Consider the following 17,791-nt stretch of genomic DNA (forward strand, 5'->3'; position numbering starts at 1 on the left):
GAGTAGAGTGAACTAACCAGTGGCGCCATCTAGCGGAGACCTTTGGAACTAACGTTGCGCATAGACAGTGGCGCCATCTAGCGGGGAGTAGGGTGAACTAAATTGTCACTACCTTACGCATACATACTGTCGCCCTCTGGCGGAAAAGTTCTGGTCCAAAAGCGGCACAAACACACTACTTATATCACATCACTTTTCCGAACACGTAATGGTACACTGAGATATCACATCACTCATCACTCGAAACATGACCCGAACGTGAAACAGCGCTCGGGCGCGCGCGAGACGGCCACATTACAGCTATCTCTTACAGCGCATTCAGGCGGCGTAGCACGGTCGCGTTTTTATCGCTTGTCACCATGCCTGTCACGTTCTAACAAGTACGTTAGTGCGAAAGGGACGCGCATAGTGATAGTCGTTAAAAATGGAACCGTGCTGCGCCCGCAGCACTCTATAGTGATTCTAGGGCGTCCCGTATCCGTATCGGCGATCGATCTATTTATTACGCGTTGCGTTTTGTCACCTTTATGTGAAAGATTTTTTTTTAGTTCTTATAAATTATAAAATAATGTAATTATGTAATATGTATGTAAGTTTCGGAGGTAGATAATTGCCTATGGAGCTTCCCGATATGGCGAGTATTCTATAACAATGCGTACATTTTGCTCGCTTTGGTTCTGTCTCCGTAAAGTAGTTCGTTTATAGCCATTTTTTTTAAATAGGTCAATCAAGTTAAAGTCACCAATAGTCCGTAAAAAAGCGATTACTCACCAGCACTAATACATTATCAGAATATTGCCATAACGAAACTATTATTTACACTTTTCACAATTTAATTTAACTATACTCGTATTTGCAATTTAGTTCAATCAGTCTTTATAAACAACTCGAATTTCTACAGTCAGTCTCGATATGCACTAATTCACAATTAAATTAAAGGATAAACAAGTATTAACTCGTACTTAGTTTGCCGCGAACCGCGAAAGTCAAGCAAACTATCAAACATTTCACAACAATAATACGAGTAATAAACGGTTTTCTTTTCGTCAAATTCAAAATCGCAAATAAATTACTCCATATGACCGCGTCCTTCTTGTATTATAAGAAAACATTTTAAGCTCTACGCGGACGCATTAGAGTTTTAAATCTATTGCAGAAAATCATATTCGTAAAAATATTAGTGAGTGACAACTTAAACCGCGGCGATCGGCCGAGCGGACCTATCCGAATGGTTCCGAAGATAGCCGAAAGCATCGCAGAGCGAGAGCGAGCGAGCACTGAGTGCGGGTGCGAGCGAGATAACAAAGCATGATGGCATGGCATGGCGAACAAACATGACACTATCACAAGTGACATTACACATTACGCGCTCCGTGCGTAGACTTGAACTGACCGTTCATATCGGCGAGTCAATGTATTTGGAATATAATCCATTTCGCGCGCTTCGGCCGGTCGTTGGCGCTCGCGCGCTCGGTGCAGCTCGCGTGATGCGTGATGTTTGAAGTACTGGTTGATTTCGCGGAGAGATACGTAATGCCATATTACGTGTTCGAGAGATATCTCATTTGTGATATTACGAGCATTACTTACACATGTCTATAAACTAGGTATGTGAGAAAATTTATGAGAAAAGGTTTCTAATAGCCCCTTTATACACTTAGTTGCGCTTGCACCTTTTCAGTAACCCGGGGTTAACCCGTTAAACTTGGGGTTACCATGGTTACAGGTACAATTTGACACTGGGTTAACGGTTTAACCGCTTAACCCCGGGTTAGTGGGAAGTGGCCATTAATATCGTATCCAAAGACGCCAGGGAGGGAATATATTCCTCACAATTATTGTAAACTTTATTTCAAAGGGATAGTGTTCTATTTTGCGTAGTTTTACCCCCTTAGGGCGACTTGCACCATTCACTAACCTGGGGTTAACTGGTTAAACCTGGAGTTGCCAAGGTTACCAGTACAATTTGACACTGGATTAACGGTTTAACCGCTTAGACCCGGGTTAGAGGAATGGTGCAAGTGGGCCTTAAACGTAAACGTTGCGGGCCCGTCTGTCTGTACTGACCGTGCTGAATATCCTCCGTCTCACTCGCTCGTACTCCCTCTCCCTCTGCTCTAGACTCTTGCTCCGCTCGACAGCGCGACTCGCCGCGTTCGCGTCCTCTGGCGAGTGTGTGTCGCGCTTTAATATTGATCTGAAAATATATAATAATAATATAATAATTCAGCCTAGCCTATATACGTCCCATTGCTGGGCATAGGCCTCCACTATATGCTTGGGCTATAGTCCCCACGCTAGCCCAATGCGGATTGGGGACTTCACATACACCTTTGAATTTCTTCGCCGATGTATGCAGGTTTCCTCGCGATGTTTTCCACTCGGCTACCACCGCTTTACACAAAAGCACAGAAGAAATAATAGTACTACCGTACAGAAAGAACACTTCCTACAAACCCGTAGTTAGACAGCGGTTCAGGGTCGAGTCATGCTATTCCTTTCTAATATATGGCACTATCCCCATGATTTTTGGATGATTTGGGGGGGGGGGCGGGTCAAAAATCGTCAAAAAACGATGACGTAATTTATGGACAGCCCCTTTCGGCTATTTTGGGTTCTCAAAATTCAAGTGATTATCATTATCTGTGGTCGTGCACGCAAAAGGAAATCAAGTGGAGTCAACCCTAATAATTGCTCGGAACCATGCTGAGCCGATCGGAGCCGAGTTCGACCGAAGCCAGGAATGTCTCCCCACTGACAAAGGTAACGATATTTGAAGGTCTGGATGGGACTCACTTGGCGTTGACGCCGTCCTGCCGCACGGGGCTGGGCGGGAAGTTGACGGTGCACCACTGCTTGAAGCTGGTGCAGGGGATACGGCCGCCACTCGTCCCTGAAATTCAAGTTTCTAGTTAGCTGTGCCCTGTTTATCAAAAGCTTGTATAGTTTGTAGCTTCCTAATAGAGCCCGACGGCTAATCCTTTGTCTATTGTTAAGTAAAACCGCTCGTGCCACGTGCCACAACCACCTGCATAAAAAATCGTTCGTCCACTTTACCCAGGTAGTTGAATTACAACTCCTATGAGAATTGCAATAGGATTCAAAATGAACTAATGGATAAATATTTTGTTACGATGTGTGTGGTCCGTTCAACTCGCCGCCACTCAGTACTTATATTACTGAGTGCCGGCGAGTCGAACGCTACAGAACCAGTCTAAAATGTGTCATTGAGATGCGTAACAAAGGCGCGTTATCGGAGAGCGCACCTACACTGGTTTTTGAGCGTTGGACTAGCCCGCGCTCAGGTGCCAAATAGAATAATTAAGATTAAGACCCTTATTTGCAGGTAAGTAGCACGTGCGGTTTTACTTAACAATAGACGATAGGATTAGCCGTCGGGCTCTATTAGGAAACTACAAACTATAACTTGTAATACATGTTCCAAATAGGGAAAAAACAAGACGCGCCATGCAGGTTCTACCAGGAGTCAGAGGAGACTGCTATGCACATTCTCTGTTCCTGCGGACGAAGAAGTACCTACCTAGGGCGACACATACTGGCACCCTACAAAGTAAGTACAGAACATTACGGCCCAAAGAATCTGGAATTTCCTAGATTCAACGGGCATCAGTAGTGAACTTTAAAGGTCACAATAGATTACAGCTTGGTCGAAATAAATATGTTCGATACGTACCGCTTTTGCTGACCGTGACCGAGTTCTTGCTGTTCTGGTCTAGATGATGAGTCAATTGGAACAGAGTGGCCACTCGGTGCACCAACATGCGCTCGTACGATGTCATACAAGGGAACTTGAAGTTGCACCGTTTACTTTGGCAATCCGCCTCTATACACTCTATTCTCGCTGCTTGGCCTATGCTCTATATCAAATTTGCTTTTTTTTTTATGTGATAGACAGCAACGAGCAGACGAGACGCCTGATGGGAAGCGGTCATCGTCGCCCATGGACATAAGCAACATCACAGGAGCCACTTAAGCGTTGCCGACCCTTGAGAACCCTAAATTAGTAAGACAAGAGTGCTCACTCCATACATCAGTCTTATGTTATTGAGCATTAGATTTTCCGGTCGGTGCTACATCTATAGTCACTTGACAGTACTACAACTGCTTCTTAAAGTACTGATAATTCCGCTACTCGATGCTAGATGTCGACTATGAAAATACTAATATTTTTGGGACCAAAACTAATGTATGGAGTGAGCAATCTTGTCTTACTATATTTCTCTATTCCTAAATATATATTCTATACTCGCTAAACTAAGCTACTTTTACTATGGGACCAACCCTAAAATCGGGGAAATTTTTTTGGCTTTTCCATAGAAAACGTCGACATCTTATCAGCCAAAATGTATGAAAAAGTAAAAAAAAATCGGGATTTCGGGGTTGGTGCCATAATAAAATTAGCTCAGTTTAGCGAGTAGAATCGAGCCCTGGATTTAAAGCCCGATGGTCAGTAACACCCTGTATAAATATGTTCGATACGTACCGCTTTTGCTGACCGTGACCGAGTTCTTGCTGTTCTGGTCTAGATGATGAGTCAATTGGAACAGAGTGGCCACTCGGTGCACCAACATGCGCTCGTACGATGTCATACAGGGGAACTTGAAGTTGCACCGGCTGAAAACGTAACGTTTATTAGTTAGAAAATTTATTTCATAGGAAAAAGACAGTAGAAAGACAAATAAATAACTTATGAACTAAATACATCTATAAATAATACTAAATTAAAACTAACAACCCTAAATATATCTTAAATAAAACAAAGAATATAAAAACTACTCAAAGAGACCTCCCCGCGCTACCCCCGGCGCAAAGGTGCCCATCACACTCGCTGCGTTACCGCTTTGAATTGCGATGGACAACCTTTGCACCAGGAAAAAACCGGAGCGCGGGACAAGGCCCCTTTCTTGAAGGACCAATGCATGCGCATGCGGCTACCTAGAAATGAGACCGAAAACATTGAAAAAAGGATAGACTAGCCGGAGGATTTTTTAAGAGCCCATCAACGTGCACACTAGCGCCACTGCTAAATAATCGTAATTATTTAAATTTAACGAGAGGTATTTAACCCTTTATAGGGCAAGATTTTTTTTTGGGCAATCTTCTTTATTTTTAGTTATATTGTAGTTTAGGGTTATACCGAAAATCTAATTTCTTAAAATTTTTGGAAATTTTCGGAAAAGCGAGATAATTGGCGGTCAACCATATGACCGTTGACCATTTGATGACCATCTAGGGTGGTCATCCATTTGACCAGTGATCATGCAGCGTTATACAATGCGGTCTATATATTGACCACTGCTCATTCACCTACAACTTATTTAAACCACACAATTAAACAACTTTTAAGAAAATAATATCGTTTTTATTACGGAATCATACTTTCATCAACACTCAAATATCGGCTTGGAGAAAATGCTTTGCTGAATGAAAAAGACAGTGAATCAAGCAACGGTCTGACCTTGTGTAAGCGATCAAAACCTGGTTCTCCCGGCTTCTTCATATTCAAATTATCATTTATATGAAGATACCTTAATATTTTTAAGAAACGTTTTAGTGGCATTACTTTTGCAACAGCATCAACTCTAAAATTTTTGTTATTTGACCAATAAAGCCTCATAGAAGGTAATGTGTGAAAGCCCATAATAATAAGGATTCCTAAAAAGGCTTCCAGCTCAGCTTGAAACAAATTCAATGAAGTGCCCATTTGACTTGCATACCGGTTGCTCTCAACAATTATATTGGTCATAACATCATAGGTAAAAAATAAAGTGAATATTTTTAACGGATTGAGCAAATCAACTTCAACATTAATACCTGCATATGAACTGAATTTAAAACCTTTGTACTCTTGGGGGGTCCTGTAGATTCGTTTAAAATCAAACTGTTCCTGAGATGGCTGGCTTGCAGTTGCTTGAGTTTCTCCACATACTGCAGACACCCTACCACGGCTACCTATGCCACCACGGCTACCTCTGCCGCTATGGCTTCCTCTGCCACCATGGCTTCCTCTGCCACCAAGGCTACCTTGGCTACAGTGTTGCACTGATGACCCTGTTGCACTTGTGGATGGAGAGTTTATGTCATTCACAGTTTGTCGTTTAGATGCAGCGTTAGTGCCTCCTCTGGTTCTAGCTCCTCGTCTACGTTTTTCAGATGTTTGTACCTCTGGTGGTGGTGGTGATGGTGAAATAGTGCTGCCTGTCTCTTGGGTTATGTCTCCATTAGGGACTTTTCTTTTGCGAGAAAGAGGCTGAGGTTGTATTTCTTCCTGAATATCACAAGGTGGAGAAGATGTAGCTATATGGGTTGAAGCTCTAGTTGGTATGTTTCTTGTTCTGGCTGGTACATCTAAGATATCTTCCGCATCATCATCTCCTCCAATATCTGAATCCAGAGCCTGTTCATCAGTCAGTGAAAATAACTGTTCTATCTGATCATCTGATAGATCTTCCAGTTCCGCAGCGGTGAAGTATCGTTTCCTGTACATCTAAAACATAAGACCACGTTAATGTTTCTCATGGTAGAAGCTGGAGGAGTGAAAAGTGGACCTGAATTTAGAAATGATAAGGTTATATTATCTTTGCCGGTTGCAATTAATCAAAAACAATAATTGTAAATCAAAATATATTATTTCAGCCTTTGATATAGAAAACTACAGCAAAATATATTATGTTTTAACATAAAAATATAAGATTTGAACATGAGGGGGCAAATTACGGACCGATTGTTTTTTTACCGGGAGGTTCAGTTCTAAGCCCGATTATTCTTGTAAGAATGAATGTACTTGCTTAAAACTGCACAAATAAGACATAATTAAAGATAAATTTACGTAAATAACTTACCTTTTCCTGGTTTTGTTCATTATTTATGGAGAAAACCGCCAAATAATTGTTGCATAGCTGTCAACTGCATGTTTTTTTTTTCTAATAGTGCAGCGGTCGCGTTCGAGACCACTTTTATGTCGCGTCAAAATTACCGGTTTTTGTTGTCTATGGTTCGCGGTCGCATTTGAGACCTTTGCCCATTCATGGTTTACACAAATAATCACAAAATACGTTATATGCATAAATATTTTTGAAATTTGAGCTACACAAATATAGGTACTCAAGTGGTCACTTTTGCGACCGAAATCGTTAATTGCCCTATAAAGGGTTAAAGGGGTCGCTACATGTCGCTCCCTTTTTAGGGTTCCGTACCCAAAGGGTAAAACGGGACCCTATTACTAAGACGCTGTCCGTCCGTCCGTCTGTCACCAGGCTATATCTCACGAACCGTTATAGCTAGACAGTTGAAATTTTCACAGATGATGTATTTCTGTTGCCACTATAACAACAAATACTAAAAACAGAATAAAATAAAGATTTAAGTGGGGCTCCCATACAGCAAACGTGATTTTTGACCAAAGTTAAGCAACGTCGGGCGTGGTCAGTACTTGGATGGGTGACCGTTTTCTTTTTGCATTTTTTTCCGTTTTTTTATTTTGCTTTACGGTACGGAACCCTTCGTGCGCGAGTCCGACTCGCACTTGCCCGGTTTTTTTATATCGTAGGAGTTATTGCAGTGGCAACATTGTCTTACTTTTTTTGGAATCTAATTACGATTTTCAGTTTAGAGGAGAACATCCGGACATACAAAATATGGGGCATTATCTATGAAAAGGGACCTCATTGTCGATGGCACTTACGCCGCACAGCGTCGCGCGGCATTGAATTTATATCGGAGCATCGTTAATAATGGCGTAAGAGCCATCGACAATGAGGTCCCTTTTCATAGATAACGTCACATATACCCGGTAAATGTCAACATACCCAGTATCGGTGACCAGTGCATGTAATTCCTTTTCTATCTTCAGTAGCAGCATCCTGTCTCTTGTGTTCTTGTTCAGAGTTTCCCTTATGAAGTTGACCAGCTCCGGGCCCGTTGGCTCCATTTTGTTATCTGCTCAAAATAAATTAATTAGTGTAAAATACTTTTTCATCACACTCGCTCAGTAAATGTGGAATTGCACGCGGCTTTAGCGGGAGTTATAGAAAAAGCGTTCTCCCTAAGGAGTTTTGAAGTTTCTAGTGACATAATTAACAGTTTTTTGTCTTTGTACTTAATTTTTGTATCGCAAGTGTGATGAAAAACATTGTGTGTAACTCGGGGCTAATAAATAATATTGCAAACGAGAGAAAGTTAAATCGCAACGGCTTGCCGGAGCGATTTAACTTTCTCTCGTTTGCAATATTCAACTTACGCCCCATGTTGCACAATATACTATCGTATCGTTTGCAAAATTCAACTTACGCCCCATGTTGCACAATGTACTATCGTATCGTTTGCAATAAGTATTCAACTTACGCCCCATGTTGCACAATGTACTATCGTATCGTTTGCAATATTCAACTTACGCCCCATGTTGCACAATGTACTATCGTATCGTTTGCAATATTCAACTTACGCCCCATGTTGCACAATGTACCATAATCATTGTTAAACGCTTTACTCATTTTCAGCATTTCAATCAACCCAAAAAACAGTATAGTAATAACATTTTATTTAACACCGCAATTTGCCACAAGTTTTGATTAAAATACAATACAATACAATACAAATACTCTTTATTGCACACCTCATTACAGAAAACAATACAAATAATACAGGAAGAAGAGGTAAATAAGAGAGGTAGAGGAAAATAAGTTGTTTTGTGCAAAAAGACTACTTGCATTTATAAAATTATCTGAATTACTCACCTGAATCAGTTCTGCTTAAAGAATTAGTCTTTGGTGGTTTAATTTTCCCCTCCGGACATCTGTAAGCGAAAATGTTGCTTTAAAATAATATTCTAAAAACATATATTTTGGCCGAAAGCTAATCATTCATAATTTCCTTTTTACGGAATATTTACTACGATACTAAAGAAAGAGCCAATTATTTTACACGGCTATCAATCATGCCCTTAAAATGATCATCATATTTTCTACAAGCTTTTATTTAGTTTCACCTGACCGTTGTCTGTAATCAAATCTTGCAAGTTAAATTTGATCCACTTCCCGATTTCCGATTCAGCTGAAATTTTGCATACATACGTAAGTCGGGTGACAATGCAATATTATGGTGTCATCGAGCTTAGGAACTATGTGATAAAACAACGAAACCTGATTGTGTTTGCGGTTTTTAGAATTCTCTCGATGAGTATTAATTGCCTGTGGAAAGAAAAGTACAGTCGGTGATAAAAGCTTGTACCAAAAATTTAATATTTGCCAAAAACATATGTTAGGTACAATCTTCAGGTTATAGCATCCATATCAGCCCTTTATCGCGCTGAGCATAGGCCTGTCTTCTAGTATGCTTCTTGTCCCGGTCCTGAGCTAATCTCATCCAGAATGACCCACAATTTTCCGGAGGTCGTCCGCCCAACGAGCCAATGGACGCCAGCCGATTCTTTCATATTATAACATAAGTAGGTAATAGATTGTAGATGGGACCGCCGGAATTAATGGAATTAATAGTCTCTACCCCCCCCCCCCTTATTTTTAAGAAGTACTTAATTAAAGAAGTTGTACAAAAATTATTAACCTGCAATATGACTCGTCCGAATCCAAACTGCAAGCTTTTCTGACATCGTTACTCGAGCCTCCTAAAAAACACAACGAATGTTTTTATACAGCTTATATCGGGAAACTATCGAGATGATGATGATGATGATGATATCGGGTAGAACAGAACGAAGGACTTTTACGCAAATGGGAAATTGTTTACGCTGCGTACTTTATTTATGACGTTAAATCGTTACCGGTATAAAACCGGTATGACAGTAACGTTATTATCAAATTTTACCGGTAGGTATGCTCGAAGTCGGAGCAGTCAGTGCAATCATTGGGACACGATATACCGGAGTCCTATTACATCGGACAAAGTTAACCGGTATGACAGTAACGTTATTATAAAAAATACCGGTATTCTCGAGTCAGAGCATTCGGTGCAATCATCGGGTACGATATAACGGAGTCCTTTTTCACCTGTCAAAGTTAACCGGTATAAAAACCGGCATGGCAGTAACGTTATTAAGTTACCGGTATGCTCGAAGTCGGAGCATTCGGTGCAATCATCGGGACACGATATATCGTAGTCATTTTTCATCAGACAAAGTTAACCGGTATGAAACCGGTATGACAGTAACATTATTATCAAAATTACCGGTATGCTCGAAGTCGGAGCAGTCGGTGCAGTCATCGGGACACGATATATCGTAGTCATTTTTCATCAGACAAAGTTAACCGGTATGAAACCGGTATGACAGTAACATTATTATCAAAATTACCGGTATGCTCGAAGTCGGAGCAGTCGGTGCAGTCATCGGGACACGATATGCCGGAATCCTGTTTGGTCGGGCAGGGGTTCCGTCGTCTTTGACCCCTGAAAAATACAACAGAGCCATAAATGGTAAAATAATAACAATAGGTGGTTATGGTACAATAAAATGGAAGCTAAAGACGACCTACATTGTGACTAACAAATATTATTTTCTTGAATAATTTCACGGTTTAGACTCACTTATTTTTAGTCACTCGCGCGACATGTTTCGGAGAGCCTAGGTCTCCTTTCCCAAGTACTAACAGTGCGAGCAGCGTTCACGACGGCCGTGTATCGCGTATTATTCAATGTTAGTATGTCTCACAACAGCTTAAATTCGATTATTTTCTTATGAAAAATACCTGTTTAATCATACACAGATATACCCAAAAATAAATGAATAACTTATAACAAGAATATGAAACTCATTAACCTGCACTGTGAGCGACAGCCCACGACGCACGCGACACGAGGCCCGTTTGACAACAAGTCGCGCGACTGCTGCGGCCAATGGCGACGAGATTTCTACTTTCCCCTCTCTCATGCTACTATAACTTCTGTCTCCCTCCCCCCCATGTATCCACCCTACTGTCTCACTCCCTCCCGTATAGTGCCTGTAATGTGAGCGACAGCCCGCGACGCACGCGACACGAGGCCCGTTTGACAAGTCGCGCGACTGCTGCGGCCAGCGGCGACGAGATTTCTGCTTCCCTCTCTCCCATGCTCCTATGACTCCTTCTGTCTCCCTCCCCCCGTGTTTCCATCTGTCTCACTCCCTCCCGTATAGTACCTGCACTGTGAGCGACAGCCCGCGACGCAAGCGACACGAGGTCCGTTCGACAGCAAGTCGCGCGACTGCTGCGGCCAGCGGCGACGAGATTTCTGCTTCCCTCTCTTCCATGCTCCTATAACTTCTGTCTCCCTCCCCCCCCCCCCCCGTGTATCCACTCTTCTGTCTCACTCCCTCCCGTATAGTACCTGCACTGTGAGCGACAGCCCGCGACGCACGCGACACGAGGCCCGTTCGACAGCAAGTCGCGCGACTGCTGCGGCCAGCGGCGACGAGATTTCTGCTTCCCTCTCTTCCATGCTCCTATAACTTCTGTCTCCCTCCCCCCCCCGTGTATCCACTCTTCTGTCTCACTCCCTCCCGTATAGTACCTGCACTGTGAGCGACAGCCCGCGACGCACGCGACACGAGGCCCGTTCGACAGCAAGTCGCGCGACTGCTGCGGCCAGCGGCGACGAGATTTCTACTTCCCCCTCTCTCATGCTCCTATGACTCCTTCTGTCTCACTCTCCCCCGTGTATCCACCCTACTGTCTCACTCCTTCCCGTAGTACCTGCACTGTGAGCGACAGCCCGCGACGCAAGCGACACGAGGTCCGTTTGACAGCAAGTCGCGCGACTGCTGCGGCCAGCGGCGACGAGATTTCTACTTCCCCCTCTCTCATGCTCCTATGACTCCTTCTGTCTCACTCCCTCCCGTATAGTACCTGCACTGTGAGCGACAGCCCGCGACGCAAGCGACACGAGGTCCGTTTGACAACAAGTCGCGCGACTGCTGCGGCCAGCGGCGACGAGATTTCTGTTCCCCGCTCTCCCACGCCCCGCCTGTGATCTGTAAGTATACCATCTGTATTTATCTTGCCGCTATACTAATTGGCGACTGAGATCATGCTGTTCCCTTTACTCTTGTTAAGAACAACCAAGAGTGAAAGAGATGGCATTATGACCTGACTCACCATCGCCACTTAGTTTTGCGGCAAGTATAGTTTGGATTTTACTATTTGGATAGTGGATACGTTTCCTGCTGTCTTATAGAGCTGATTTCTGCATTTTCAAAAAAAAAAAAAATATTATTAGCCTGTAGGAGTGTCCCACTGCTGGGCAAAGGCCTCCCCTCTTTGCCGTCATTTTGTCCTATCAGATTTTCAAAAATTTTACAAAAAATAAATAATGAATAACTTTCAGACCGAGATATTTATAGAATTTATTCACAATTTTTTATGCTTTAAATCCTTTTCCGTAAATTACGTCCAATTCTATTACCAAAAACTTAATGCTACATGTTTGATTGGTCCCCGAGTGATTTCACCAATTAAGCAAACACAATCCCTAAATAAACAACGGGTTGCACTCCGGGAGCGCCGACAGAAGTGAAAACTCAATGACTAGTCCAAAATGTCTGCAGCACTATGTATAATTGACCCATCCTCCTTTCTATTGAAAAACTTTAGTTCCGAAATTGCTGGCCAGTGAGCTTAAATTTGTAGCGTTAATTGTTTAAAATTCGAATAGAAATTGTAAAATTACCTTGCAGACCTCGCATCTAAATATCACCTCGTATCTAGATATCTAAATATCTATTTGGTCATGATATTTTGATGGTTTTATTCACCAGTACTAGAGTTCACTTTTATTAGCAATTTCATCAAGATGTAGCTTTATTGAATTATATTTGAGTGATATAAAGTTAACTGTGAGATCCTCGTATTTCAGCCCGTACAAGATTAGAACATTGAGTTTTATTGCTTAATATAAAAGTCCAGTTTTAAATAATTGACCTGATTATGATACGTTATGACTAAAGTTCTTTGGTGAATAACATTGTCCGTGACACATGACGTCAGCGTTACGTTACGCGTTACGCTGAATCGAGTTTATCATTTTTTCTCCACCTCAAAAAGTGCTCAGCGCCGGTAAAGAAGTTTTCACTTCAAAAAAAGTTACTTATACTAAATTTCAAAACTCACGTGTATTTCAACCGGGCGCCTCTTCTCCTCCACCTCCACCACGTCCGTAACCGGATTCCCGGTACCACCGTTACCGGTACTACCGTTACCGGTAGCGGTAACGGTATCGGTACTGGCGTCGTCGACTGCGGGTGACGCGGGCCGCGGAGGAGATTGCGACTCGCGTATCGCCTGGCTTCTGACTAGTTGTTTCGACTTGAAACTCTGAAAAAAGCAATTTAGATGTGTAATTAATGTAATTATATTTTTCCGGTAATATTTATGATGGGTATGGGTATTATTTTTCGTCATGTAATCATTATTTTCCTTTGGTAAACTTCTGTATTTTTTTGTACAAAATCATTTTTATTTTCACTGTACAAATAAATATTATTTAAACCTAGTTAACTGGACTCATATTGAGCATTCCCCATGGCATCAAATCCTGTTGCTCCAGCGTGGTACGTTGCGTATCACTGGGTCACAAATGGCTCAACAAAATCACTGCCAGCGCGAGCTACGAGCGTAGCCCATGACACAGAAAAACCGTATGTAGCGAAAAGCGCCTACGAACAGAGAACCCGCCTAGCGGGTCGTTGGCAGTGAAAATTAGGGATTATTACCAGCAGGGCGGACACGCCATGCGTCAAAAATCATTTGCGTTTATATGTGTGCGCGGCACGTCTGTACACGCGTCATTGTGTATGTGTGGGTAAGTCGCTTTACTGAGAGGACGCCAGAAGTCCGCCAGATTCATGTCGCAACCAGTCGCGGGGCGAGGCGTGGCCGTTCTGTATGACCCATAATAGTACAGCCATTATAGATTTTGACCCGTGAATAATTAGTTCTTGGATTTTTTTTTCGTAGGTCCCTCGGGGGGGTCACTGGGAGTGTAAATTCAAAAAGTAGGCTGAATGAGGCTCCTGCGTATATTCGAAAAATGGTTATTTCCAAAAAAACGGTTTTTCTTCAATAACTCGGCCATTTTTGATTTTACAGTAAAACCGTAAGGACAAAAATTGTAGGAAATTTGATTCTCTACAAGTTACTCCAGTCATTATATCCAAAAAACCGACCCTTGCCGTGAATAATCAGTTCTTGGATTTTTTTTTCGTACGTCCCTCGGGGCAATCACTGGGAGTGTAAATTCAAAAAGTAGACTGAATCAGGGTCCTGTGTATATTCGAAAAACGGGTTTTCTTGAATAACTCGGTCATTTTTGATTTTACAGTAAAACCGTGAGGACAAAAATTTAGAAAATTTGATTCTCTACAAGTTTGTTTCCCTTCATTTATGCCGTAAAGCGTGGAACATAGGAGATAATGATAATACATATTTTGAATTTGTCGCGTTTTTCAGGTTTAATTTCTAAAATATCGATTTTGGGGGAAAAAAGGTGGGAACCAAAATTGTTCAGAATTTGATTCTCTACAACTTTAGTCCTCTTCATTTATGTCGTAAAGTTGAAAATAAACGAGATGTTGAATTTATTTTGAATTTGTCGCTTTTTTGTAATTTTATTTCCAAACTATCGATCCTAGAAGAAAAATTGTGAGGACCGAACTTGTAGAGAATCAAATTTTCTAAAATTTTTGTACTCACGGTTTTGCTGTAAAATCAAAAATGACCGAGTTATTCAAGAAAAACCGTTTTTCGAATATACACAGGACCCTGATTCAGTCTACTTTTTGAATGTACACTCCCAGTGATTCCCCCGAGGGACGTACGAAAAAAAAATCCAAGAACTGATTATTCACGAGAAGGACGGTTTTTTGGATATAATGACTGGACTACCTTGTAGAGAATCAAATTTCCTACAATTTTTGTCCTTACGGTTTTATTGTAAAATCAAAAATGGCCGAGTTATTGAATAAAACTGGTTTTTTTGGAAAAAAACCATTTTTCGAATATACGCAGGAGCCTGATTCAGCCTACTTTTTGAATTTACACTCCCAGTGACCCCCCCGAGGGACCTACGAAAAAAAAATCCAAGAACTAATTATTCACGGGTAGGGTCGGTTTTTTGGATATAATGACTGTATTATAATACAGGTTATCCGGAGATGGTCTAGAACGCAAAATGACTAGTGTGTTGTTTTGCCTAAATCGCAATTAGTCTACATCGCAAACGGTCTAGAACGCAAAATGCCCATTTTTTATATCACCACATTTTACATAGGTAGGTTAGGTACGTTAGGTATCTTCAAATGGCCGAAGGCCAAACAGCAAAGAATAGGAGCCCCGCGGAAGCGGGGCTCCGCCGACATCGCTATAAAGTTAAGATAAAATGGAAAAAAATAATTCGGGCATTTTGCGTTCTAGACCGTTTGCGATGTAGACTAATTGCGATTTAGGCAAGACAACACACTAGTCATTTTGCGTTCTAGACCATCTGCGGATAACCCGTATTATCGGTTTGTATTATCGGTAGTGTTGTTTAATTACTTATTCTGTGGTATTAGTATGTTGTTCAATCAATAATATCAACTCACCCTATTTCTATTCAACGCGCTCTCCTCTGGAGGGGAGCTCGTTTCAGATTCAGGATTCTCCATGTTATGGTACCTGAAACCGTTAACGTTTCAATTATTTTTTAAATTTTAAATTACAATTTTTTTTAACTTTTCTTTTTAGTTGGTGACATTTTTAGATATACAGGCTGGAAAGATAAGTCGAGCCCTGGAGGGAAACTACCTTAAATCCTTAAGCTGGCTCATTTTACTTAAAGGAGACATTCCTTTATTTTTAAAAAGAAACAAAACTTTGCATTTCAATCTCTTACTAAGCAAAATGTGAGACGCAAATACACATTGCACTAAGATGTTGGACATATGGAATACCAGCCTAAACCGATTACTTTTATAATTGTCAAAAACTCACCTTTATTCGATCTCCAAACGATAATCAGCCAATCACAAAATACAACTACGTGGTTATTTATACAATATACAAGAAATTGGACCAATCACAGATCTACTAACTAAGAAGGCAACTATCCGAATGGGAATTTACGTTTAGAAATTTTATTAAAGCTTCCTTTTTCAAAATAAAAAAAAATCGAAAAATTCTAGAATGCGAGTCCGTTAACGGTTCTGTTTAAATTTGGAACACACGTTCGGTTTAGTGTTGGTAAGCTCGTTGCGTTTCTTTTTAATTTTTAGGTGGTTTATAGTGTGGTGTGGACGGCGGCTGACGGAGTGCATTTTTTTTTAATTTCTCTATTGCTGGGTTGACGGCGTTGGTGATTTTATACGGTGTTTCTTCACTATGTTGGACGCCATTAAACTGTAACAAAGAGAAAAGTAAATGAATTACTTGGTTAAATAATATAACCCATTAACAAAATCAAAACTTTATCAAATTTTGAAATCAGAATCGGCCTCCAGCCGGCTTATTATGGATGGCTTTATCCAGGTTTATCCACGTGATAAAATATCCGTCACTTTTTAACACCGCGGGATAGAAAGTGACGGATACCGTTTAATCACGCTGTTACATAGACAAAATCGACCATCATATCCGTGCTGGGGTTTATTAGTGTCCGACCGAAACCGGATTTCATGCCGAAACCAAAGGTTCGGTTTTACTCTGGTTTTGGCCGAAACCGAACTATCTACGAACGCTACGGTAAACACTTTGCTACGGGCTACGGCGTAGCACACTAAATGACTTCAGCGGAAAACTAATTTTGTGACGGTCCATACAAAATGTACTTATGTGAAAATGCGTCACAAAACTGACATTTCTTGGGACACATTTTTTTTAAGTCCTCGTGATTCTGAGTAGAACTAACCCAAAAGTTGATGAATTTTAGAAAAAAAAAAAAAAAGTTACAAAAATGCCCTTGTGAACTCGAGCATACAGTCAGCAGCAGAAATTGCAGGTGTTCAAAATTAGCTTGACACGCTCTTATTCGCTAAACAATAAAGTCGCGTCAAGATCATTTTGAACACCTGGCCCGCTTAGCAACTTCTGCTGCCGGCTGTACAATGAGTTTTAGGGTCACCAGGTTAGGTTTGATGGTATGGGCTGCAGATCGAGGTTGTGATAAGGCAGGGTGGACTACCTAACCTATTACGTAAGCTATAGATCAAATTAATTATTTTAGGTTGTATAGTAGAAACAATTTCTTCATAAGTTAGAAACGCGCATGTGACACCCTTAGCAACATCCATAGACTACGAAAACCACTTAGCGTTGCGTGTTAGTCTTCCATAGGCTACGGTAGCCAAAATCGAGAAAACAACTGTCTAAAAATTGAATTTAGCGCGGAGCAAGTACCAGGGTCTCATGAGTTACGAGAAGGTGTCGTTGACCAACGACCGTACCGTACATCGAGTTTTAGGGTCACTAGATTAGGTTCAGGTAAGGACTGCAGATCGAGGTTGTGATAAGGCAGGGTGGACTACCTAACCTATTACGTAAGCTATAGATCAAATTAATTATTTTAGGTTGTATAGTAGAAAGAATTTCTCCATAAGTTAGGAACGCGCATGTGACACCCTTCATATAGCAACATCCATAGACTACGAAAACCACTTAGCGTTCCGTGTTAGGGCCCGATTCTGGAGATGCTCTTGAACGATTTCCACAGGATATGACTTTCATCTAATAGATCTAGCTTACTCTATCTAACGTAAAAGTGACTTGGTTGCCCGAATTGCGCTGCAAAAGAGAACTAGTTGATATCTAAACTA

At 41.4% G+C, this 17,791-nt stretch overlaps 3 protein-coding genes across 3 annotated transcripts in view; 1 reads left to right on the forward strand and 2 right to left on the reverse strand.

Moving 5' to 3' along the window:
* Positions 1 to 17,791, forward strand: part of LOC134677080 (protein seele) — a 222,735-nt gene that overhangs the window by 184,444 nt on the left and 20,500 nt on the right. The gene's annotated exons all lie outside the window — the stretch shown is intronic.
* The window catches only part of LOC134676793 (uncharacterized), a 122,290-nt gene that overhangs the window by 61,227 nt on the left and 43,272 nt on the right, over positions 1 to 17,791 (reverse strand). Inside the window, exons 2-12 of the mRNA XM_063535174.1 lie at positions 15,975 to 16,379; positions 15,587 to 15,659; positions 13,116 to 13,319; positions 11,856 to 11,980; positions 10,328 to 10,422; positions 9,583 to 9,643; positions 8,757 to 8,815; positions 7,830 to 7,959; positions 4,505 to 4,635; positions 2,797 to 2,893; positions 2,068 to 2,197 (exon numbers count right to left, since the gene is read on the reverse strand). Of these exons, the coding sequence (XP_063391244.1) occupies positions 2,068 to 2,197; positions 2,797 to 2,893; positions 4,505 to 4,635; positions 7,830 to 7,959; positions 8,757 to 8,815; positions 9,583 to 9,643; positions 10,328 to 10,422; positions 11,856 to 11,980; positions 13,116 to 13,319; positions 15,587 to 15,649 (1,095 nt within the window). The 5' untranslated portion in view covers positions 15,650 to 15,659; positions 15,975 to 16,379. The remainder of the gene's footprint in view (positions 1 to 2,067; positions 2,198 to 2,796; positions 2,894 to 4,504; positions 4,636 to 7,829; positions 7,960 to 8,756; positions 8,816 to 9,582; positions 9,644 to 10,327; positions 10,423 to 11,855; positions 11,981 to 13,115; positions 13,320 to 15,586; positions 15,660 to 15,974; positions 16,380 to 17,791) is intronic.
* On the reverse strand, positions 5,387 to 6,917 carry LOC134676730 (piggyBac transposable element-derived protein 1-like). Its single transcript, XM_063535116.1, has 2 exons — positions 6,864 to 6,917; positions 5,387 to 6,508 (listed from the first exon to the last, which is right to left on the reverse strand). The coding sequence occupies exon 2, from the start codon at positions 6,506 to 6,508 to the stop codon at positions 5,387 to 5,389; it is 1,122 nt and encodes a 373-aa protein (XP_063391186.1). The 5' UTR covers positions 6,864 to 6,917.

Source organism: Cydia fagiglandana, chromosome 25, assembly GCF_963556715.1.
Source record: "Cydia fagiglandana chromosome 25, ilCydFagi1.1, whole genome shotgun sequence".
Classification (NCBI taxonomy): Eukaryota; Metazoa; Arthropoda; class Insecta; order Lepidoptera; family Tortricidae; genus Cydia; species Cydia fagiglandana.

What these genes read in the sequence shown, in the direction of transcription:
- LOC134676730 (XM_063535116.1), bottom strand. Translation starts at nt 6,508, where the DNA reads ATGTACAGGAAACGATACTTCACCGCTGCGGAACTGGAAGATCTATCA.